This window comes from Camponotus floridanus, unplaced genomic scaffold (genome assembly GCF_003227725.1).
Source record: "Camponotus floridanus strain SB8 unplaced genomic scaffold, Cflo_v7.5 scaffold67, whole genome shotgun sequence".
Taxonomy (NCBI): domain Eukaryota; kingdom Metazoa; phylum Arthropoda; class Insecta; order Hymenoptera; family Formicidae; genus Camponotus; species Camponotus floridanus.
This window is the reverse complement of record NW_020229835.1, coordinates 557,014-582,917: the sequence shown is the minus strand read 5'-3', so window position 1 is coordinate 582,917 and position 25,904 is coordinate 557,014. Positions and strand designations below refer to the sequence as shown.

Here is a 25,904-nt window from a genome sequence, read left to right as displayed (position 1 = left end):
TTTACTGATATTATTTATAAAAAAAATTATAAATATATATATTGTATGTACAAAATAATAAATTCACTAATATTATTTATGAAAAAAATTAAAAATTTAGTAATATCATTTATAAGAAAAATTATAAATCTGCTAATATTTTATAAAAATAAAAATTCCTTAATATTAATAAAATATTAATAAAATAAATTCCTTAATTTCCTTAATACTTATTAATATTAATAAATCTATTAATATAAATATAAAATAAAAATTCCTTGATATTAATGAAATGAGTAACGTTTGCGTGGAAGGTGTTTCAATCTCGTAAATACTTCATCTCGTTATTCCCGAACGACGGCATAAAGAGAAACCGACGCGAGGCGCAGCGATACAAAGACGGCTGTTACAAAGTAAAGTCGACGGCGGGGAATCGTTTCAGTGGGAATCGCGGCCCCGATCGAGGGCCGGGCGGCGATCTCGCGTGAGCGAGGTTCTTTGTGATCGGGGCTCGACCGAGAAACCGGTTTCATTGGCGCGGAGAGTCCCTCTCCTCCCCCCCCCCTCTCTCTCTCGTACGCTCTTTATTTCTCTGCGAAGTGAACCGGCCTGTTTCAATGTAAACTCGCTATCGCCGATCGTATGTAATCGGACGACACGCGTGCGATCGCATATCGATAAACGTACGGTTCGCAGATGCGCGTCAACCGCTTCCTTCCTCTCTCACCCCTCTCTTTTTTTCCACGCTGGATTACGCAAGCGAAGCAGTTAGATCGGCGGGAGAAAATGAATAACGTCGCGTTACATCGGAATAAAATATTGAACGATCGACAAGTCGATCTAACAATAATAACATCGATCGTTCAAGAGGAGAGTACATGATTACTCGAATTAATATTGTCTCATGAGCGACGCCGCGAATAAAAATGATAAATAATCGATTTATAATCGACGAAGAGTATACATGACGTGAGGTGCGATCGCGATCGTGTTCCACGCGTGGAAGTGTGCTTATCAGCATTTTATTACAAATTGCAGTCATTGCACATATACATCATCTGTACGCATTTTTAAATGTCGTGCGTCCTACACGAACGTTACACACTCATTATACTTATGATAGAAATATTACAAACAGGTACAAAAACTACGCTACGCTAACTTAACTCGCTACCTTAACTCGCTATCGACCTCCCTTCGGTGTCGCCTATTTTGTTTATCGCTAAATGCACTGTAAGCGTTATGTAGAGCTTGGTCTCGCTCGCCTGGAATGAAATTCAACGTTCGAACGCAACGAACGATTTATCTATTATTTATAAATACGACGTACACGTGGTGTACATCGAGTTGTAACTAGATAAAATGTCGAAGATGGAATTTCGCGTAGCCACTTTCTTCTTCAACATTTGTTTTTTCTCGTTTTTTTTCGACAAAAATCTCTCGGTCCGAGTGGAAAAAGAACTTTGTTATCAAAAATTCACTCTAGTAGGCGGACATTTTTGTTTATAAATTTGAAAAATCTTGCCAACTATGTATTTCGACATTTATTTTATAATTAAAATTGTAAAATAGATCGGGGACTTTCTATTGCTAATTAGTAATATCAGTCGATGATGCATAAAAATAATGCCTCTGCTGAAAGAGCTGGATACAATAATTCGGTAGAGGAGAGAATTAAAAAAGATTTGTAAACATTTTACGCAATAATCACAGGGGAGGGATAGCAATATATACGTGAATTATATCGTCGAAAAATCGATATGAGATCGTATGTCATGTATCTTTACTGTAGTCTACACATTAACGCTAACGTTTTAATTTTATCTTTGACCATGCTTGGCAGTGTTGAGTTGCGAACTCCCTTTTCGTATATTTATTCCTCGATTAATTTATCTTCTATTCGCGCGGACGGTACGAGAAAGCCGACGTGCGTCATCTCTGTGCGCTTTTATCATCTTGCAAAAATCGCAAAACGAGAGAAATTGGAAAATCGATGATCGGAAAACGTTTATTACAAAATGGCACACTGAGAGAAAAATAATGCTGAATCAACGTCGATGGAATTATTTTATTAATTCAACAACGTTACCGAATCAATAAAATCTATTCCAATTCCAACACCGATGTTGTTTATTCAAGATAATTTTTTTCTCAATGAAACTTGATATATATCCGAAAGTTTTTAGTAGTGTAATGGAAAAATGAGATTTCTCCGTTTAGAATTTTCCCCGCGTGCATGTCTATAAAATGTACAAATAGAGTAGAATGCCAACTGATCGCTCATCGGGTGTGAAACTTTTCTACGCGCGCGCGACTGGTCCCGTGTCACGTTTGTAAAAAAAGGAAAAAAAAAAACAGCCTTTGTACACTGCATATATACACGTAATTTGTACATTTTAAAATTACAGTTATTTACAGGAGCATTGTATATATAAAAAAAAAAAAAAATACAAATTATCCATACAAAACACAAAATCGATTATTTACAAAATCTAGATATAAAAAAGTACCATACACAATTATTTACAATATAGTCTGGCGATAAAAAAGGTGCCTCGTGTAATCAGGACGAGAGGGTTATAGCCCAAGGGACGACTCAGTCGGCCTCGAGAAGGGACCCGGTGATCGCGCCAGTTCCAGGCCGAAGCGCAACCAGGTGCGATTTCTTTCGCGGCGACGTCGCGCTGACCTGCTGATAGACGTACTTGCTCTGTATCGGCGAACTCGAGAGGCTAGCGGTCTTCTGGCGTTTTGCGCATGAGACGTACTCGTACACGAAGGACTGCTCCTCCCTGGGGAAGTCGGTCAGCCGGGTGTCGAGGAGCTCGGCGGCGTCGCCGAGATCGAGGCCCTCGTAGAGCTGGCCGACGACGATGTCGTCGTCGACGATGTCGATGTGCTTGCTCTCGTCGTACGTGACGTTCTCGTCGTCGTTGATGATCTCGTCGGCCGCGGAGCCGCCCGTCTCGGAGTCCGCGTAGCTCTCGGCGTCCTCGAAGAGGATCTCCTCGTGCCTCTCACCCTCGTACTTCATCTCGCCCCGTTCGAGGAGCTCGAGATGATCGGGATGCACCATGGCTCGCTTGATCGCGATGGGATCCTTCCTCGACCACTTTCGCACCTCCTCGTCCATCTTGGCTACCTTCGACGGATGGATCGCCCAGAGGCAGCCCTTGCGCTGGCTACCGTTGCCGGGGGGCTTCTCGATCTTCTCGAAGCACTTGTTCAACGACAAGTTATGCCTCACAGAATTTTTCCAGCCCGTTGGCGCGGTCTTGAAGTAGGGAAAGTGTCGGCTGCGTGAAGGAAACGAGAAAATGGAAGATGAAATTTGCACTAATCTTGGATGGGTTTAATTAAAAATGTATGTATAATCTGATAGATAATTAATTAAATTAATTTGCGAAATTATATAATATCTTTGGCGAGTCGAATTTACATAAATAATTTATAATAGAAATAAATAACAAATTTTATTTATTTAAATTTCATCTTAAATAAAATAAGATATTAAAATAAATAAAATAAGATATATTTTAATAAAATTTAAAAGCCAAGTTTTTCTCCCTCCCTCTAATAAATATACTTCAATATATTAATGTCAAAGAATATTTGAAGAAAACAAAAAAGAAAACGAAAAAATGGAAGATTCGCACTTCTTGGATTTAATTAAAAATGTATCTCTAATAGATAATTAATTAAATTGGATAAATGTACGAAATTATATAATATCTTTAGCGAGTCGAATTTACGTAAATAAATTTTATTTAAATTTCATTTTAAATAAAACAAGATATTTTAATAAAATTTAAAAGCCAAGTTTTTCTCCCTCTCTCTAGTAAATATACTTAAATATATTAATGTCAAAGAATATTTGAAGAAGACAAAAAAGGAAAATGAGAAAATGGAAGATGAAATTCGCACTTCTTGGATACATGTAATTAAAAATGCATCTCTGATAGATAATTAATTAAATTAGATAAATCTACGAAATTATATAATACCTTAGCGAGTCGAATTTACGTAAATTTTATTTAAATTTCACTTTAAATCAAATAAGAAATTTTAATAAAATTTAAAAACCAAATTTTTCTCTCTTTAGTAAATATACTTAAATATATTAATGTGAAAGAATATTGAAGAAAACAAAAAAGGAAATGAGAAAATGGAAAATGAAACTCGCACTTTGTGTTTAATTAAAAGTGTATCTCTGATAGATAATTAATTAAATTGGGTAAATTTATGAAATTATATATATATCTTTAGCAAGTCCAATTTACATAAATAAATTATAATAAAAAATTTTATTTAAATTTAAAAGAAAAATTTATTTCTCTCTTTTTCTCTCTCTCTCTCTCTCTCTCTCTCTCTCTCTCTCTCTCTCTCTCTCTAGTAAATATATTTAAATATTTTAATGTCAAGGAATATTTGAAGAAAAAAATGTAGAAGATTATCTCTTAACTATGCTCATTCTTAGAGAAAAATTTCTTTGATATTTTAAAACCGTAAATATTTCAAAGATAAATTTCCTTTGCTTCAACATTTTTGTTTTGACAAAGTTTTAGTGAAACTATATTACAAAGTTATTTCAGTGAGACTCGAATGAGACTTCGTTCCATGAGTCGTGTTAGTCATAACGGCAGAAACATAGGCAGGTGGTAAACGACGAGAAAGCAGACCCCTGCTGTTGGTTTTAAAAGAGACTGTACCTCGGCATGTGCCCCTGGTTGTTCCAAGGGCCCCATACAAAATGGCAGCTTCTCGTTCTCTCTTTCAGCTCTCCTTCCCTCCCATAAAACCCAGGAATAAAGAGGAAAAAGACAATACTTTTGCCCTTCGTATCTAAAAGAGGAGGCAATAAACGACAGCACACTCCATTTATTCTTCCGCCAAAAAAGTCAAAAATAAACAAAGACAAATTAAAATAAAATTAGCTCGAATTTTCAAAAGTTCAAAAGATTTTGAGGAAAAGATAGTTTTTCTAAAAAGGTGTCTTTTTAAAAAATTAAAATCTGTATCGAAATTACTTTCTTCGTAATAAAATTAATTAATAGTAATATTTAAAATAATTAATATAATATTAAAAAATATAAGTAATATTGATAGTAATATTAAATTATAATAAATAAATTCAGATATAAATAATTTCAAATATAATAAATAAATTCAGATATAAATAATTTCAAATATAATAAATAAATTCAGATGTAAATAATTTCAAATATAATAAATAAATTCAGATATAAATAATATCAATAATTAATTGAGATGAAAAATAATTTAGGTTTGAAAAAAGAGATGATATAATGACTTGCAGCTTGAAAAATTTGATCGAAAGACCCGAGTCGAAAACTGGAAAGATTCCACTTTTCACGAAAATTAATTAAATATCTAAACGATATTTAATTATTGAGAGCAATTTTGACACAAAATTCTTTCGATCGCTCGCACTTTGCGACAATAATTTGCATGACACTCACCACATGAAATTGTAGATTTCGGAGACCGGCAGCAGGCCCGTTTGGCTGTTTTTCAACGCCATCGCGATGAGACACGAGTACGAATACGCGGGCTTAGGATAGGGGTTGTCGCGCCCCGTGAGATCCTTTTCACGTTTCGCTGCTTGAATCATCACCGTCGTCGTCGCAGCCGGGCTAACATCGTGCACATTATTATTATAAATCTGCTTGCGTATGTGACTGCCCGGGCTAGAGGTCAACATCTTGATGTCCATCGTGCCGGACACGGTCCCCATCTTGGGGTGCTGCATCTGCACCCTCGTCAACTGTATCGTCGGCGAGGAGGAGGCCACGGTCGTCCTGACGCCGGTGGACGATGACGACGACGATATCGACGTCGGGGTTTCCGCGTTCGAGGGTGCGAGCAGTCGTTGAGCCGCATCCTGCTGCTCGTCGTCCTCCGTCTCTTCCTCCTCCTCCTCCTCCTCCTCCGTCTCCTCTTCCTCCGTCTCCTCGTACTCCGTTTCGTTGTGCTCGTTTTCCTCGATCTCCTCTTCCTCCTCTTCCTCCTCTTCGCTTTCGTTCTCCTCGTCGTTTTCGGTTCGCTCGACCTCGCTTTCGTTCTCCGTCTCTTCCCCCTCGTTCTCAACAACGTTCTCTTCCACGCTCGCCGTCTCCAGCATCGCAGCTTCGCTGTTGGACGCGGGGCTACGGATGGGCATGCACATGTTGCGAGGCAATATCAAATTCGGATCCAACGTCAACGCCAGCTCGCTGTCGCTGTCCAGATTCAGCTCCTCCAGGTTGCTGTTGGAAAATAGAAGGATAGAAATTTAGATTTTCCGTTAACAATCATTTCACCGTGTCTTTCCCGACCCATCGGAGTAGATGCTGAGCTCTAGAGAGCCCCGAGTTCTCACCTGTTCGAGCTGCGGCTTTTGTCGTTGAAGCCGACCGGGTCCTCCTCGGTCTCCAGGACATCCTCAAAGTCGAACCCAAGACCCGGGCCGTGCCAGCCGATTCTGCCCGTGTTGTCGCAACGCCGGATGTCCATATGGAACATATCCGGACGGCCTTGGAAGGCGTCGGAGATGCTGTCGCTGCCGAACAGGCAGTCCCACGGATCCCCGGACAATCCCTGCTCCATCCCGATGATGCTGTACGCATTTACGGTATCCAATTCCATTCACTCGACTGCAAAGGACACGAAGCGGACTGTCAGAAATCTCTATCAGTTAATTCGCTGGATGAATTATAATCTTCGAAGGCAGTTTTATTTTCCTAAGAGCGCATCTATAATACTTTTATAGCCCTAAAAAAAGAACAAGCTTTTAGATGACATTGTTTTGCAATTTTTTATCATATTTATATTTAATTTGAGCGATATATTTTTTTATGATAATAATATTATTTATATATAAAAATATTTTAATATATATAAAATATATATATATATATATATATATATATAATATATATATATGAAATATATAATATATAAAATATATAAATATATATATAAAATAAATAAAAAAAAATATATATATATAAAAAATTTATGCATAAAAAAACATATAATTTTACACTCTTTGGCGCACAAAGAGAGAAGATACTCGTCTATCGGTTTATGCACTAGTGACTGCAGGGCTTCCAAAAAGTTCCCCCCCCCCACCCTCCCCTCCTGGCACTTCACCCCTGCGGATTCATCCATATTTCAGCATGTGTGCTTTTTTTAACGACACCCAGAATGCATCTCGGATTAGTACTATAGCTCAAGCTCTCTCGTAGATCGATCATTTTCATGGATCGGCCTTCATAAGGGCGCCCGGATTGGTACCTACGGCCCCGGCATGTTGTGCGCTTCGTCGAAGAAATAATAGCCCGCTCAAGTTGAGACGTGAGACTTCCCGAGAGAGTTCCTCGTCCCGAATGAAAGCAGATCTGTACATCGGGACGCTTATTCGCTGATCGAGACGGTTCAGGAAACGGTGGAGCTCTCGCGAATCTCTCGTGCCTCCTCGAACTCGTAAATTGCCCTCGAGCATGCTGATGATTTTTCCCTCCTGAAGAATTTTCCCCTTCTCTGTTTATGCTAATATTGCATTAATTTTATTCTTTGTGTATAAGTAGAAATTTGTACATATATATCACGAATTATATATATATTATATAAATATTATATAAATATTATATAAATATTATATAAATATATTAATATATTATATATAAATAATATATTATAATATATTATATATTATATATATATATTATATATATATTATATAAATATTCTATAAATGTTATATAAATGTTATATAAATATTCTATAAATATTATATAAATGTTATACAAATATTCTATAATTTATATTATTTATATTATTAATATTTATATTTTTAATTTTATCGAATTATTGGTGATAATTTTATTTGCAATTCTCGGTTCCTTCTGAATTTTTTGAGCGATTTACGAAGTAGATATGAAATAATTTGCTTCGAAAAATTTTTCACAATATCCCTATCAACATATTCCACACTATACGAGTATTGGATTGTGTTTTACTACGCCAGGTAAAGCCAATAGATTCACGTAGGTGCGCCAACGTGTCTACAGTTGCGAGTACACATTTGTGCATGTATGTGTATGTGTGTGTGTGAGAGAGAGAGAGAGAGAGAGAGAGAGAGAGAGAATGTGTACAACGAGGATCTTGAACCCACAATCGGCTCGTGGGTGTGACTAACTCATAGTAGTATAGTCGATTTACTATACGATTTATCAGACTCTCATAGTACTCCTCTCTCGCCCTTCCCCCTACGCAGCTCTTTCCTCGTCTCCTCTCTTTTGTCCTCCTGATTCTCATTCAAAGATAAAATAACAAATGACGAAAGTAAGTAATGCATGCGGAGAATTTTTTTAATTAAAAAAATAATAATAATAATAAAAGTTTGATATCTCGATTTGATATCCTAACTGATTTGATGGAAGAATTTTGAGAGAGAGATTGTTTCCAACATTGCTGAAATAAACGTTGAAAACAGAAACGAGGGAGATTATTTCTTTTTTTATTCTTTTTTTATTCTTTTTTTTTTTTTTAGAATAAATTCCAACAAACTTTGTTTACGCTTATTTGATTTTAAGCGCAGCTGAAACGAGCAGACCTATCTCTCCCCTCATTCTTGCCCATACACGCACTGAGAAAAATCGTTTGACTGTACCAACAAAATATATGATTGAAGGCATTTTGGTTAAATTAAACAAGAATTTCTAGTTATCATGATAAGACTCGATTTTTTATAACTAGAACGTTTAATAAATTTTACTATAAGGATTTAATTAATATTTTCTGGTTGGATCTATAAAATTTCTTGTTACATTAATTTCTTTGCTTACTTCTTAACTTAACTCGTATTCAATATTTGCCACGAAATGTATATAAAAAACTAGTATTAACATTAATTCCGAAGTATATATTTTTTTTCCTTACGAGCAGTAGTGCCAGAAAGAGGACGCTAGCTCTCTGATTGTATGTGTTTGAGCTGCATCCTCTTCTTGCATCACTGTTTATCAGTTTAATTTCTAACAAACTGAACTTAAAATAATTTACTCAATAATCTGGATTGAATTTATGCAATAATCGTGTTAGAATTCAGAATATTAAACAGACTTCTGAGATTAGATGGAACAAATTTTAGACGACTTGATGCTGGCGAGTTTAGTATTATTAACCAGAAAATTTGGTAAATTTAACAGGAAGAAATTAATCAGATTCATCTGATAATTCCTACAGGAATTCTGGTTCGTCCGTTTTTCAACAGACATACTGGTTGAATCTACCAAAATTCTAATTAATGCAACCAGATTTTTTTCTCAGTGCAGTTTAATTTCTAACAAACTAAACTTAAAATAATTTACTCAATAATCTGGATTGAATTTATGCAATAATCGTGTTGGAATTCAGAATATTAAACAGACTTCTGAGATTAGATGGAACAAATTTTAGACGACTTGATGCTGGCGAGTTTAGTATTATTAACCAGAAAATTTGGTAAATTTAACAGGAAGAAATTAATCAGATTCATCTGGTAATTCCTACAAGAATTCTGGTTCGTCCGTTTTCCAACAGACATACTGGTTGAACCTACCAAAATTCTAATTAATGCAACCAGATTTTTTTCTCAGTGCAGTTTAATTTCTAACAAACTGAACTTAAAATAATTTACTCAATAATCTGGATTGAATTTATGCAATAATCGTGTTGGAATTCAGAATATTAAACAAATTTTTGAGATTAGATGGAACAAATTTTAGACGACTTGATGCTGGCGAGTTTAGTATTATTAACCAAAAAATTTGGAAAATTTAACAGAAAGAAATTAATCAGATTCATCTGATAATTCCTATAGGAATTCTGATTCGTCCGTTTTCCAACAGATATATTGGTTGAATCTACCAAAATTCTAATTAATGCAACCAGATTTTTTTTCTCAGTGCAGTTTAATTTCTAACAAACTGAACTTAAAATAATTTACTCAATAATCTGGATTGAATTTATGCAATAATCGTGTTGGAATTCAGAATATTAAACAGACTTCTGAGATTAGATGGAACAAATTTTAGACGACTTGATGCTGGCGAGTTTAGTATTATTAACCAGAAAATTTGGTAAATTTAACAGGAAGAAATTAATCAGATTCATCTGGTAATTCCTACAAGAATTCTGGTTCGTCCGTTTTCCAACAGACATACTGGTTGAACCTACCAAAATTCTAATTAATGCAACCAGATTTTTTTCTCAGTGCAGTTTAATTTCTAACAAACTGAACTTAAAATAATTTACTCAATAATCTGGATTGAATTTATGCAATAATCGTGTTGGAATTCAGAATATTAAACAAATTTTTGAGATTAGATGGAACAAATTTTAGACGACTTGATGCTGGCGAGTTTAGTATTATTAACCAAAAAATTTGGAAAATTTAACAGGAAGAAATTAATCAGATTCATCTGGTAATTCCTACAAGAATTCTGGTTCGTCCGTTTTCCAACAGACATACTGGTTGAACCTACCAAAATTCTAATTAATGCAACCAGATTTTTTTCTCAGTGCAGTTTAATTTCTAACAAACTGAACTTAGAATAATTTACTCAATAATCTGGATTGAATTTATGCAATAATCGTGTTGGAATTCAGAATATTAAACAAATTTTTGAGATTAGATGGAACAAATTTTAGACGACTTGATGCTGGCGAGTTTAGTATTATTAACCAAAAAATTTGGAAAATTTAACAGAAAGAAATTAATCAGATTCATCTGATAATTCCTATAGGAATTCTGGTTCGTCCGTTTTCCAACAGATATACTGGTTGAATCTACCAAAATTCTAATTAATGCAACCAGATTTTTTTTCTCAGTGCAGTTTAATTTCTAACAAACTGAACTTAAAATAATTTACTCAATAATCTGGATTGAATTTATGCAATAATCGTATTGGAATTCAGAATATTAAACAGACTTTTGAGATTAGATGGAAAAAATTTTAGACGACTTGATGCTGGCGAATTTAGTATTATTAACCAGAAAATTTGGTAAATTTAACAAGAAGAAATTAATCAGATTCATCTAGTAATTCCTACGAGAATTCTAGTTCGTCCATTTTCCAACATACTGGTTGAATCTACCAGAATTCTAATCAATGCAACCAGATTTTTTTCTCAGTGCGTGTATGTGTGCATTATGGAAACAAACATCAGGCATTGATTCCAGTATTCCAGCCAGTAGATTGCGCGTAGTCGCGCACAGACACACATACACACACACATACATATAATAACAACATCCGTATCTCGCGATGGACCAGCCGTAGATACAAGGCAGCGCGCCGTCTCTGCTCAGCCCGCGCTTTTCGCCGAGTATCGATCTGATATGTCTGCCCTCTCTTCCCCTTCTCACTCTCCCCGACCTCACCCTCAACCCCTGTCATCCACCCTCGTCGTATCCTTTCCCCCCTGGCTGGTATTTGTGAGCTGCAAGAGCGTGCACCAATGCCGCGTTCGTATTCGTCAGGGTGGCACCCTTCCTCTCCCTCCCCCAGCGTATTCTCTTCCTCGGGAGCCCGTTTGAAAATTCACCCCTCTCTCTCTCTCTCTCTGTCTCACCCTATTTCTCGTTCTCCCCTTCGGGTCCCTCGCAGAGATCCCCAACGCAGACCGCTCGTTAACCCTTAATGTCGCTCGCTAGGGTCGAATTAATGCTTCTCCATCTTTGCGAACAAAAAGGCGGATTTTTATCACGGAATTTTATGTTACATGTTATTCCCGTTGCTTTCAGCGAGATTAAAATATCCGAGTTTCGATTCGTCCAAGATTCGCGCTTCTGTGTATTTCCGAGCTTAATAATTTACAAGCCCCCGGAACGTTTGTTTTTAAAACGGAACGGCTGCGCGAAAATAGTCTCGCGATCGAAGCGAGAAGCGCCCTGTACAACAGAAGATACGTCGCAATTATAAAAAAAGAGAGAGAGTGTGTGTTAACTGATCAATCGATTCGATCTTTGGAAAAAGCATATTTCCCCCTTCTTACACGTGTCATTAAAGATATCGATTAAAACAAGAGCCTATTTTTGGACACGCGTTAAATTTTATACAACCAAGAGTTCTTTTGCAGAAGGGCGAGGCGAGTTTATTCTCGCAATCGTCGTCCTCTCGACGGATTAATATCGATATGTGTCACTTATATGGGACGGCGCGTCGCACAATGACGTGTCTGTGCGCGCGATGACGTTTGCACGCGTGGCACTGAACGCACGTGGCCGCGTGGAATTGGCGCGAAAAAGTACGCCCTCCCCCCAACCGCTCTCCGCCCCCTCGCCGTCAACGTCGCGAAGTTATCTCGCGTGCCTCGCGATCCTCGGATTTTATATAAATGGAAGGATAGAAGAATGAGAAAATAAAATTGTCGCGTACTTCAGATTGTTATGAATTATTTTTTTATTATTAATTATGATAAAATAAAATAAATAAAATAAATAAATAAAATTTGTCGCGTATTTCAGATTGTTATGAATTATTTTTCTATTATTAATTATGATAAAATAAAATAATAAAATAAATAAATAAAATAAATAAATAAAATTTGTCGCGTATTTCAGATTGTTATGAATTATTTTTTTATTATTAATTATGATTGTTAGGTCGATGGATCTTATAATAACATACTTACCAAGATTAATCGAGCGTCAAAAAATTGTATGCAATTTTAATTATCTTATAAATATATAATTGTTACATAACTATTATATAACTAATATACAGGGTGTCACTTAATTGGCGCCCACTATTTGTACAGCGATATTCCTCGTGGAAAACTGAGTCGAAAAGTCCTGAACTATTTTTTTCTATAATGAAAAAATTTGAAACCATTTTTTTTGAAAAACCATTTTTTCTTCTATAATGCGAAAAACTTTATTTTGCATTAAAAATCATATTTCTTCCGTTAAGAGCGTTTCCTTAAAGAAAATTTCGTCAAGGAGGCTAAAGGTTGGTGCTTATTGGTGCAACTTTACTCAATAATTACCGCTTTATTAAGCATTATAGAAAAAAATGGTTCAGGACTTTTCGACTCAGTTTTCCACGAGGAATATCGCTATATAAATAGTGAGTGCCAATTAAATGACATCCTGTATAACTAACATATAACTATATAAATAAAATTATTTCTAGACATCCAGCCATCTTTTAGGTCTTTATAAGCGGCAATATCGAGATTAAGGAGAGTTTTGTGCATTAATGATTACTTTGCGATTTCGCTTACGTAAGAGGCGGCATGAAAATGGACTTCTCTCTAACTTAACGTCGATCTCACGGTATATTTGCTAATCCCGTCTACTGCTAATTCAATGGATTTCAGGCTTAGAATTCCTTGCTTTCACTGGCCAAACGAATGAGTCCAATCGCGAGGTCCTTTCCTCGAGGTCTTGCAAAATTTCGCACGTTGCCGCGAAACCAAAATACACGCGATCCACAATGAAACGCGTTTCTCAATGAGCCTTTAACATACATACACACACACATATTCCAATCTCTCTCTCTCTCTCTCTCTCTCTTGAAGATTCAAATGAAACGACGGACTAACACGAGTGATTCCATGCAATTGTGGAATTGAATGTTTCTAATAGAACGGGGTATATTATACTTTATTTAAGAGAGGATATTCTTCGTAATCGCGTAAATGAACATGTTGCAAATTGGCGTAAATCAGAGAAGACCGTGGACTTGGGCACTAAACGTTCTAAATGCGGACGGTCGGCTCTAAATTAGGCCGACCGTTAAAATCTTCTACGCTTCGTCCGCCTTGATATTATCAAAGCGCCGCGAAAGTGACCGGGCAAATGTTTCCATTCCGCTCGCGTCATCGCTAAAAATGCAGGAGAGACGCGACGCGAAAGCACAAAAGCACGAATGGCGCGTTGCAATCGCGAGATTATGATTAACGACGGGCGAAAATTGCCGATTGTCCCATCGCGAAATTCGTCCCGCGACGAAACAAGAGAGTCACCCTGTACATTCGAAACGCGCTTTCTCGATCTAACACCTGATGCTGCGGAAATTGAATGCGCTCGAAAAGTAATATTAACGGACATTCTGGACACATTGTATAGATTCGTGGATCGAGGTTTTATTCGATAATAAAAAAACTTTGCAAGAAGATATTCATATTTTTTCTTTCATCGAAATCTGTATTTTCTGAAGATTCATCCTTTTTGAAATTTATTATTATCATTTATCATATTCATTTTTTAGCGAATTTTTTTAAATGAAAAGTATAGGTATTCCTTGTCAAGAAAATAAATAATATAAAATAAATATGTATTATAATAAATATATTTTTTTCCTTCGACCGAAATCTAATTTCTGAAAATTTATTTCCATGATTTATTATTTTTATTATATTCATATTTTAATTTAATTTTTTTATAAAGTACAGAATTTCTTGTCAAAAAGATATTCATATTTTTTCTTTCATCGAAATCTGTATTTCTAAAGATTTATCATTTTTGTAATTTAATATTATTATTTATCATATTTATTTTTTAATGAATTTTTTAAATGAAAAGTATGGATATCACTCGTCAAAAAAATAAATAATATAAAATAAAAAATAAATAATGTATATTTTTTTTTGTTTAATCGAAAGTTAATTTCTGAAAATTTATTTCCGAGATTTATTATTGTTATTTATTGTATTCACTTTTTCAATGAATCTTTTTATACAGATATTTCTTGTCAAAATATGCATATTTTTCTTGTCAAAAAAATATGCACATTTTTTCTTTGAAATCTGAATTTCTAAAAATTTATCGTTTTCGAGATTTATTATTATTATTTATTATATTCAATTTTTAATAAATTTTTTTGTGAAATAGATATTCCTTGTCAAAAAAATATTCACATTTCCTTTGATGAAAATCTAGATTTCTGAAAATTCGTTTTATTGTTTCCGAGATTTATTATATTTATTTATTTTTTAACAAATTGTTTTATAAAATATAAGTATTCCCTGTAAAAAAAAATATATATTTTTTTTTCTCTGACCGAAATATTTAAATTTCTGAAAATTCAATCATTTCCGAGATTTATTCTTATTATTTATTACATCTGCTGTTTTTTTTTCGACTAATGATCCGAATGATCCTGCGCATTTTCTGACAAGGAACACTATCAATCTACTTTATCCTATCTACAAAAGGCCAGTATATTCTGGCAGAAAAAATAATTCCGTTTCTCTCATCCTTTTTTACATCGCAAACAAAAAAAAATCCTCAAGAAGAGAGGATGACGTTGCGTCATCCTTCTGTCCTTCGTTTCTTTGTCTCTCGTTCCCTTTCTCGACCCGCAAAAGTAATCACTCGAGGACGCGAGAATCGGCAAAAGAGGTGGAGGAGGAGGAGGACGAAGAAAATGTGAATTTCGATCGTGAATCGTAGAAACTGCGCACTTCCCGCGCGGTGGGCATCTGGCGTGGAAGAGGCCAGAAGGGATACCGAGGGGTAAGAGGGGTTTCCCGGAAGGTTCTCACGGTCAATAGCTTTCCCGGCGGTATGCGGCTGGAAAGTGCTCGAGGGGCTGCCCTTCCCCCCCGTCCATCCCCTCACCCTCAACCCCCTCGGTTCCCTCCTCTTCCGTCCTCTTGCCTGCAGGCTGCATTCGCATTTTGCGCTTACGTCCCTTATTCCGTCGTCCTTTCGAGGATTTTCAAAGTCGAATATTCCCCATACAGCACAGATCATTGGCAGCAATATTGGAATACTGCAGCAATATTACAATGTTGCTGCAATATTGTAATACTGCTACAATGTTGTAATATTGCTGCAATGTTCTGTGCTGTTTGGGTCAGCAAGAGTCCCTTCTTCCCTTCCCAGGGAAAATATAATACCTGGCGTGACAAATCGAAGGGACAGAGATGACGTTTGCGGAATTTCTCGGATAGATCGAAAGGTGGACGATGGAAAAAGTGAAACGAGGAGGCGAAAGGACGAGTCGGGTTATTCCGAGGCGGCCAATTAACGTTCGCGATCCGCGCGAAATTACTATTCGCGGCTATCAATGGAAATCGATACCGCCGTTGGCGGTTTCGGCGACGACGGCCGCCCGCCACCGGCCTCGGATAATTACGCGGGAAACGTCGCGGGACGACGGAGGAAGGAGAGGGAAAATTGGAAAATCGACGGATATTTCGGGCGATTTGCGGTTTCCGAAAATTCCCTCTCGTCTCGGAAAGGAAATCGAACCTCGTCCTATTCCTAAAATATAAGTAAGGCGGATTTTCTCCCATTTATATTTCGAGGAATCCTTCCTCCTTCCTCCTTCCTCCCCCCTCGTTCTTCGGGAAAGGAATTTGCATATTGCTCGTACTCTATCCTTCACGGTCCGCGGATTATCGGATCTATCCATTTATTTGATTCGCTTAAGGGAACGACGAGCAGCGCATATAACGCTTTCTTTTTCTCTATCTCTCTCTCCTCCTTTCCCCCTCTCGCGCCTCCCCCCCTTTCACTCCATCGTACGATACGCGCGCGCGCGCATAACACACACGCGAGTTTTTTGTTTACATATATTCCTGCAGCGACGTTCCTGAATACGTCGCATTGTTTTCGCCGTGTATTTTTAGAGATTCTTCCCAGAGCGCCTAATAAATTATCCTTTCTCTCTCTTTCATTCTATCTTTCTCCCCGTTTCTTTGTACATCACGCATCCCATACAGCATAGAACATTGTAGCAATTTGCTGCAATATTACAACAATATTATAGCAATATTGCTGCAATATTACAACAATATTATAGCAATATTGCTACAATATTACAACAATATTATAGCAATAATGCCGCAATGTAGCAACAATATTATAGCAATATTGCCGCACGTAGCAACAATATTATAGCAATATTGCCGCAACATTGCAGCAATATTATAGCGATATTTCGTGCTGTACGGGATCTTGGTTCTTCCCGCCGAAATTCACGAGGCCGACACTCCCGCGCCCGTGAACCGCTCATTCACACGCCGAGCGATTTGACACACAAGACGAGGCAAGGGAGGAGGGGGCGATGAACGGGGGTCTCCGATTTCCGAGTGTCGTCCCCTCGTCATCGCCGATGACGGATTATCGTCGCGCGCGATTCAGCGCCGTCGCGGAAATATAACCGCGAATCGACCGAAAATACCGACGACATGCGCGAGACGAGGACAGCGAGAGAAAGAGAAAGAAAGAAAGGGAGAGAGAGAAGACACAAGTGTCGTCGACGTGACGTTGCAAGGCGGGTATTTTTCGATCGCGACGTGAGAAGGAAATAAACAAAGGAACCTCCTCTCGCTCCTGACAGACGAAGGGAGAGAGAGAGAGAGAGAGCGAGCGAGAGCGAAAGAAGGAAAGAGAGAGAGCGCGCGCGCCGGTCGGAAGAGCCCGCGAGAGACGAGACGAGACGGGACGGGCAAGGATGCTTTTTACGCGCGGGGTATACAATTTTACGCGACGCGTAATAATGGCGCGAGGAGCCTTACCGTGTATCGATACCGTGCCTCCGAAGATCTCCCGTATCACACTGCCCGGTCGCGACCGCCAGCACTTTCACACATATATTTACGAGCGAGCCGCAGTGGATTTTCGGCGCAGCGACCATGTATAAACGTACACCGACACGGGTCCCCCTTGACGGAACTGAGGCAACGTTGGCCTGACACGAGCAGGCCCGTGAACAAAGACCACAAGATTTCAAATCCCGCGGCGCCGATTGGCCGGGGCGGGTCACGTGGCCGGGACGCGCGGCCGCCTATTGGCCGGGCGCCACGGGGCTGCCAGGACGTTTTGAACGATGCGCCGCAATGCACATGGCTGACAAAGAGCGGAATTTTCGCGGGGCCGCCCTCGCCGCCTCTCTTCCTATCCACTACGGGTCACCCGCGAGAAGCCGCGATCTGTCAAACGGGGCGCGCGCGCGATCAGCTGGATCGGCGCCGCGTCACCTGTCAAACGCGCCGACCGTCGCAACGCTTCCCCGACACTACGTATATACACGATATACACTCGTCTCTCGCACACGCACGTTTCCCTAACCTTCCCCACAGAGAAAATGGCCGAACCCAAACAACACTGCGCGCGCGGACACAGTCACTCACCTCGATGGCGTATCGCGATATTTATCCCGCCTCGTGGATCCTACGATCCAGATGGGTCTCCTGACAATTTTTCCCGGAACGCACCGAGCCGCGTCTCTCACGCGCCGCGCGACAAACAATCGCCGTCCCCTCGGACGAGGTTGAATCGACGATGGGCGAGTCCATCGTGGCCACTATAGAGGGGTGTCGGGCGGCTCCTCGGTTAAGAATGAAGCACACTACGCGATAATGGCGGGAAGCTACGTATGTACGCGGGCCACATGGCGATTTATCGACTCCGAGCGGGTAAATACCCCCCGCTCCTCCCGCAGCACCACTTCGCTCTCCTCGTGGAATTTCGCGCGAATTCGAATCCGATTTTTTTTTCCTTCCAGCTCCGGCAAATTCGTCGTCCCTTCGCTCCAGGTCCCTTACCTCCGAGATCGATAGACGGTTTCTCTCTCTCTTTTTTTCTTTAATTGAGAATTAGCTCTTTGAATATATGTGTGTCTCTCGAAATTTTTTATTTCCCAATAATATTCCTTACCAGTGATTATTACATGGCCCACTGTGATACTTTCTTAAAATAAGTATTATAATACATTGTTCATTTTATCTCAGTCTATTCGGCTGCTCGGTTACTTCGATGGGTATACATTAATATTTTTGTTCTCTTCGTTGCTTCAGTCCCATAAAAATATATAAATATATATGTATAAATATAATATATATAAATATATGTATATATATATATATATATATATATTTATATATTTATGTACATATATACTTATATTCAAGCTTATAAAAATATTTATTCTAAAATAACATTCATATATGTACTTTATAGCTTTGCTTATTTCAAGAAAATTCTCTATATTGAGCAATATGCGCGTATTACTTTGGTCCCAGTAGAACTATATTTACAGCACTGTTGTTTTTGTACTCCATTTTCGATGAATCCATAGAGATAATAAATAGAAACTGTTTAATCTTCATTGGATTATGCTGAATCCGACTCCAATTTTCTAGATTCTTGATATCGTTATTTACATTTTCTTCCATTCATTTTTATACATCAGTCAATCTTGATATCTCTTGTGTCCTGTCGTTATTAGACTTGAATCATTTTTCGTATTTGTTTCTTCATGAACATTGGCACGTTATTCTTCATCATTGTTTCCTTATATTTATTGCTCGAGGATATAGCTTTTCGAGATAAATATATCCAACAGTCGTAAACTTTCGAAATTGCGTAACATTAATATATATAAATGCAATATATATAGATATATATTGACTTGGTATAGTATTGCACATATAATTTGCAAGCTTAAGAAGAAGACTCAAACTACTATTATTGGCAAAATTGTAGAGCCACTATTGTATTCCCACTAACTCTAAATATCTAATTATGGCACCTTTTAGACTTTTATAGTATAATATACTGCTTGTTGTATATATTACTGTTGTGTTTAGGCATTTGCAACAGCCGGTATTATTTTCGTATATATTTCTACTCCCTTCAGAAATATGTCTTTGTTTAAATATTCATTGTGATTGTGAAGAAGTATTTTTGTCTTGTTCATTGGAGAAAAGCAGATAGCAGGAATTCCCACCTGAAAAATAAAAATATATTTAAAATTATTTTATTTTATAAAATAATGATAAATTAATACGATGAAGCAAAAATTACAATACTATAATGCTTAATTTATAATGATTGCTTATATTCTCAATTTGACATTTGGACTACGCATGATTTATTATTCAAATAAATAATCATCTTTAGAAACAAAAGTGTATAAATTTAAAGATTTATAAAAACGTTGAAAATAAAAATTTATAAAAATGAATGCAAAATTTTTATAACAATTCAACTATTAAAATCTTAAAATCTTAAAGCTACAATTTTAAAGTCATAAAGACAATACTTATGTAGTCTTTTCTACTTAAAAATAAAACATCAAATTTTAATATAAAGAGAGCAATTCAATATGCTCACTTCACGAATATAAATTTAAAATAAAGATTTATAAATATGTTGAAAATAAAAATTTATAAAAATAAATGCAAAATTTTTATAACAATTCAACTATTAAAATCTTAAAGCTACAGTTTTAAAGTCATAAAGACAATACTTATGTAGTCTTTTCTACTTAAAAATAAAACATCAAATTTTAATATAAAGAGAGCAATTCAATATGCTCACCACACAAATATAAATTTAAAATAAAGATTTATAAAAATGTTGGAAATAAAAATTTATAAAAATAAATGCAAAATTTTTATAACAATTCAACTATTAAAATCTTAAAATCTTAAAGCTACAGTTTTAAAGTCATAAAGACAATACATATTTGATCTTTTCTACTTAAAAATAAAACATCAAATTTTAATATGAAGAGAGCAATTCAAGCTCACCTGACGAATATAACGGCTATCTGTGCCTCCTGGAAAGATGGCAATTTTCAACTCAACACCTATTTCGTCGCAGGATTTTTTAAAAGCGATCCAGAAAGGATTAGAATCGTCAAGCTTCGTATTTTCGATTTTCGGATCTTTCGCGTCGAAGGAGTAAGTTACATCTGGACCGGCTTCCTCGCACCAACGTTTTATGGTAGCCTCGAGTTCTTCGTGATCGACACTGGGCGTTATACGAATATCGAATGTAGCCTTGAGCTCGGCGGGTATAACATTATTTTGCACGCCACCCTGCAAAGACATATTTAACAGATTAAATTTAGGAAATGTTGAATAGAAAGACTGGATAAGAAAGAGAATGTAGAATTCAATAAAACTGCAAATTGGCAGAGAATAAAATTCCAAGCTAATTGTGTAAAGTAAGGGAAAATGTAAAGCAACAAAATACAATATGATACGCATATCATCATCATCATTGAACGCAAATAATTGGATATATTATTAGGTGAACATATTAAAATACTCACTGTAGAATATGAATCCCAATGGAATAGACATGTAAAATAGTAAAATAAACAACTATCATGTAACAGCTTGAAAACTAAAGCTAATTCATTTATTTGAGAGAATAATCTTTTTTCTTCATTCTTCATGTAAATTCTATTCTTTTGATATGTAATTATATTCTTTTACATACACGTGAATTTAGTAGAAAATTAAATGGACAAAAATGAATGAAATGACTCAATGCATAACTTATGATTTCATTCTCAAAAATAACGAATCGATGCTCTTGCATCCGTTGGGTGGTAAAAATGCATACACAGGCGGTAAATACCTACCGAAATCTTTGTAAGATTGACAGACGTTACTTCGCCAAGTTTGATATCAAGGGGAGTTTCCAGCTTCGCTTTCTCGGCTTCTCTGAACTCCATGAAACGGTTGATTACGACTCTCAATTTCTCCCCAGCCGTATTGTTCAACATAACCGAGCCGTGACCAGTAGTGCCGGCACAATTTACAGTCACTTGCCAGATGGATCTCTCTCCATAGAACATGGCAAAATACTCCTCCGGACAGGCCAAACCCTCGTCCAGGGAAAAACCGATGTTCAGAGCTTTAAAATCCGCAGTGTGCACGAAATCCTTCATCCCGAGAACACCGCCAATCTCCTCATCCGGCACGAAAGAGATGTGAATAGTGCGTTGATAGCGTTGTCCATTCAGCTTGAGTCTGCGAATCGCTTCCAAGTATTGTATCCCGACGCATTTCATGTCCTGGCTACCGCGAGCGTAGATATTACCCTGCTCGTCCATGTGAGCGCTGAACGGTGGATAGGTCCATTTGTCCTGCATCAATCACGAGAGGTGAATCACGATATTCTAGTCTCGTTAACGTGAAATTTAAATGCCAATAAATGCCACTTACCTCGAAGACTGGCACAACGTCCATGTGGCTGTTCAAGAGGATAGCCGGTTTTGCCGGCTCTGTTCCTACCCATGTGAGAACCACGATCGGTTTATCGGGATGTATGTGATAGACCTTAACTGGCAAGTCGAGCGACTGCGCTTGTCTCTTTAAAAATGCCACGCATTCATCTGAAATGAAAGATACAGAATGTAGAATGTTTAGCCTCTAGAATCTTCAAGATTCAAACAACAAGAATATTCCAATAATTAATTAGATAATAATTTTAGTTAATAATTAGATGATAAATTAATATCTTATATAAGCAATTATTGGAACAATCTTCTTGTTTGAACTAATATAACTGATGAGTCTTATCTAGGATATTCTAAATAACATGTGGGCTCATAAACTTTAAGACTCTCTAATTTAAATCAATCTTTAATTTAAAAATCTTTGCATTGTAAACATGAGATCTAAAACGTTAACAGGTAGAAGCTGTTATCTTTAATTCTCTCTTATCATGTGAAAATTTTTGAACATCTTGAAGTATTTAGTGGCAAAATAGCATCTAAAAAAAATGTTAATCTCAATGTCGGAAATTGAGTCCCATCAACAGCAGCTTCATCACGCTTCATGTTTGTGTTTGTGTCTATTTTCCAAATATCTTCATGATGACTAGAAAGCTCAATAAATTTTTTAATAAAGCAGCACAATTTTTCAGCACAGTTTTGATCAATCATCCCTAAAGGAGTCTAATGAGACTTTTTCCAGGAACCTGTTAAAAAAAAGAAGTCCAGCAACTTTTTTCATTATTAAAAATTAAGGTCAGGTTGCACTAACATTAATTTGGACTTGAGTGAGATCGAAGTAGCCTGTCTACATCTTTGTCTTCCTTCTTACCTAAAAAGACAGACATATATCTTTGAGTCTTCTAGACCTTGAGACTAGCCTGGACTAATATTACTATAACCGGGATCCTAAATAACGTGGTACCAGCGTGACAATAACCTACATATCGCGACGACTAATTCCTCCGATACCTACCCGGCAATCATCCGAGGGGCTAGATGGTTGCAGCAAGTGAACGGAATTAGGCTTGATTGCCAATTGCGGCCTCTTATCTATTTTATCAGAGATAGACGGAGACGATAGATCAATTATAACTGCACGTCTCTTGTCAGGGAACCGGGGGGGCAAATTTTCCAAGGACTCGTAAATCATAGGCCCCGAGCACGAGACGGGATCCCGGTAGCCCGAATTACGTAACCAATTTGCTAGATGAACGTTCGAACCCGAACGATCTACGAGCTCGACGAGGACGAGGACGTACGCATCTCCCGGGAGAGGTGAGCGTTCCTCGATCTGGGTCACGCTCTTAATCGAGGGGGGGAGGGGAGCAGTCCTGGGATATCCTGGACGGACCGTCCAGGATCGTCTCCGGGGGGGACGGGGGGGATCCCGGCGAGGGCTCGGGAGGAGGAATAAAAATAGCGACAACGTCGTCTCGCGCGCGCAGGGTGGGGCCTGGCAATGGCTGGATAGCGTCACCGACGCTATCTCCACGCGCTCGTCGCGTCGCGTCCCCGACCAGGGGGGGAGGGGGGAGAGGGGGCGTCATCGGCGAAACGAGCGATTTAACGCGATCCAAGGAGGAGGTCGTCGAGCGAGAAAAGTCCTGGGCGACCCCGTTCGCGCGACCGGCGTGGGTTCCCCCCGTCAACCCCTTCATCGCCTTTTTTTCTCACCCGGTATGTAACGTGTGCGCTTTCTCCCACTTTTTCATCACGATTTTCCGTCCCGGACGCTCTCTCTCTCTCTCTCACTCTCTTTCTTTCCAGCTATCTCATCTTCAGGGGAGTTTAAAGCTACTTCTCGGGGAACTTCCCGAGGCTGTACTCACCGTAATTAATGTTGGGCTGCACCGACGGTATCCGCAGGTACTCGCGAAAGTTCTCCACAGCTGTTTCATCCAGCTCGACCCGTGACGGCGACATCGTTCCGACTCCTCTCACCTTCTCTCTCTCTCTCTCTCTCTTGTATCTGTCTCTTTCTCTCGCTCTCGATCCGCCTCGGCGTGCTCTAGCCGCGGCTGGTTATCCTCGGGCCGCTGTCAGGCGCTACAGCGTCCGAACGCTACCGCTGTCAGGATCCCGACTGTCAGACAGCAGAAGACAAGACGCCGCGCCGTGAGCCGGAGCGGAGTCGCGCGGCGCGGGCCAATGAGCGGCGCCGCGGCGCCGCGGCTCGCCCAATCGCCGCCGCCGCCGGCGCTGACGTCACGGCCGCGCGCTCGAATCGAATGGCGCGGCCTGGCAACAGGCGCCCACGCGCCGCGCGTCCGTCACGTCCGTCGTGAGTCTGCAAACGCGAGCCCCTCGCAGCTTCCTTCACGCTTTTCTGCGATGTTTCTTAGGAACTCAGGATTTTTCTCTCGTCTTTAGTTTTTAATATTTTTATTAAGTGAGGATTGATGCGAGCGTCTTGCTTTTAAACATGAAGGATTTTTCTCGTTTTTTATACGTCAAAATTGTATGAATAATCGGAATTCTCGAGACAATTTTAGAATTTTCTCTCTCAAATTCCGAAAATGCGATTATTTACCATTTTTGTTCTCTTAGGGTTATTGTACGATGAGTTATTTGCTCGCAAATTGATTATTTCGAAAATAATCGATTGTAATGGATCAATTTGCTTACGACTAGTGGAATGACTTGTAGAATGGACCTTATTTTGAAAAACCAAATGAAATCTCAATATCCGCCTGCAATAAATTAATAATTTAAGTTTAATTAAATTCGTAATTTCCTTGCAGCTTTCTGCGATATTTTTAAGATTCTTTCATATTTATTTTTTAATTAAATTTAATTTAACTTAATTTCCTCATTTTTTATATGTCAAAATTATACAAATAAATATGACTCGAGAAAGTCGATAATTAATAATTTACTAAATGAAAACGCGATTTCCTCACAGCTTTTTCTAGGATTTTTTCATATTTCTTATTTTCTAAATTTAAATACAAAAAACATTTTTTTTTCAAATCTCAAATTTTTCTCTTTCCTTCAAAATTATATAAATAACTGGGAAAAAATTATATAAAACAAATGAAATCTGAATATCTAACTATACCAGAAATTAATAATTTAACTTTAATTAAATTCGTAATTTCCTTGCAGCTTTCTGCGATATTTTTAAGATTTTTTCATCTTTATTTTTTAATTAAATTAAATTTAATTTAATTTCCTCATTTTTTGTATGTCAAAATTATACATATAAATGTGACTCGAGAGAGTCGATAATTAACAATTTACTAAATGAAAACGCGATTTCCTCACAGCTTTTTCTAGGATTTTTTCGTTTTCTTTATTTTTTAAAATTTAAATACAAAAAACATTTTTCTTTCAAATGTCAAATTTTTCTCTTTCTTTCAAAATTGTATAAATAACTGGGATTCGAGAGAGTCGAATTTATAATTTCCTGTCTCAAATTCCGAAAACGCGACAATCTATAATTTTCCTTTTCTCTCCTTGAAAATAATAAACTATTAACAATAAAACCGAATCTCTTTGTTCATTTGCTCGGTGTAATTAACATCGATAATGCGGGGCAATAAATAATTGCTTCTGAAGAACCGAGAAGATAAGTGTTTATCTTAAACTTGATAACAACGCAATGAAATAACTCCTGTTATTAACGCAATGAAATAACTCCTGTTATTAACATTTAGTGCAATGTCACTTTTGTCCACGATTATTCGGTCTCGATAAGCTTTATTGTTACATTTCAGATACGTGTGAAAAACAAGGGTGAAGCGAGTAACAGCGTTAAATTCGTAAAATGTATTCCGATTTATTAAATTTCACGTACGCCTAAATATGAGTTCTTTACACGTTATAATAATATATATCGTGTAAAGTTTGATATCGAAGAACTTATTATACATTTATTATAATCGATAGTACGTTGATTAAATTATCGTA

At 37.6% G+C, this 25,904-nt stretch overlaps 2 protein-coding genes across 4 annotated transcripts; both read right to left on the bottom strand.

Moving 5' to 3' along the window:
- Nucleotides 1-262: 262 nt before the first annotated feature.
- LOC105254160 (Forkhead box protein N1) lies at nucleotides 263-18,832 on the bottom strand. 3 transcript variants are annotated; one of them, XM_011262665.3, is made up of 4 exons: nucleotides 17,497-18,832; nucleotides 6,359-6,632; nucleotides 5,460-6,245; nucleotides 263-3,275 (listed from the first exon to the last, which is right to left on the bottom strand). In XM_011262665.3, exons 2-4 carry the CDS (start codon nucleotides 6,622-6,624, stop codon nucleotides 2,576-2,578), a joined length of 1,752 nt encoding a protein of 583 aa, XP_011260967.1. In that variant the 5' UTR covers nucleotides 6,625-6,632; nucleotides 17,497-18,832; the 3' UTR covers nucleotides 263-2,575. The 3 variants fall into 3 exon arrangements, with proteins under 3 accessions (XP_011260967.1, XP_011260968.1, XP_025269240.1); XM_011262666.3 differs by having other exon boundaries at nucleotides 18,112-18,832; XM_025413455.1 differs by lacking the exon at nucleotides 17,497-18,832 and adding an exon at nucleotides 7,280-7,535.
- A 164-nt stretch (nucleotides 18,833-18,996) lies between these two features.
- LOC105254159 (aminoacylase-1) lies at nucleotides 18,997-24,097 on the bottom strand. The gene is made up of 5 exons (XM_025413456.1): nucleotides 23,825-24,097; nucleotides 21,943-22,112; nucleotides 21,357-21,863; nucleotides 20,515-20,805; nucleotides 18,997-19,709 (listed from the first exon to the last, which is right to left on the bottom strand). Exons 1-5 carry the CDS (start codon nucleotides 23,916-23,918, stop codon nucleotides 19,566-19,568), a joined length of 1,206 nt encoding a protein of 401 aa, XP_025269241.1. The 5' UTR covers nucleotides 23,919-24,097; the 3' UTR covers nucleotides 18,997-19,565.
- Nucleotides 24,098-25,904: the final 1,807 nt, after the last annotated feature.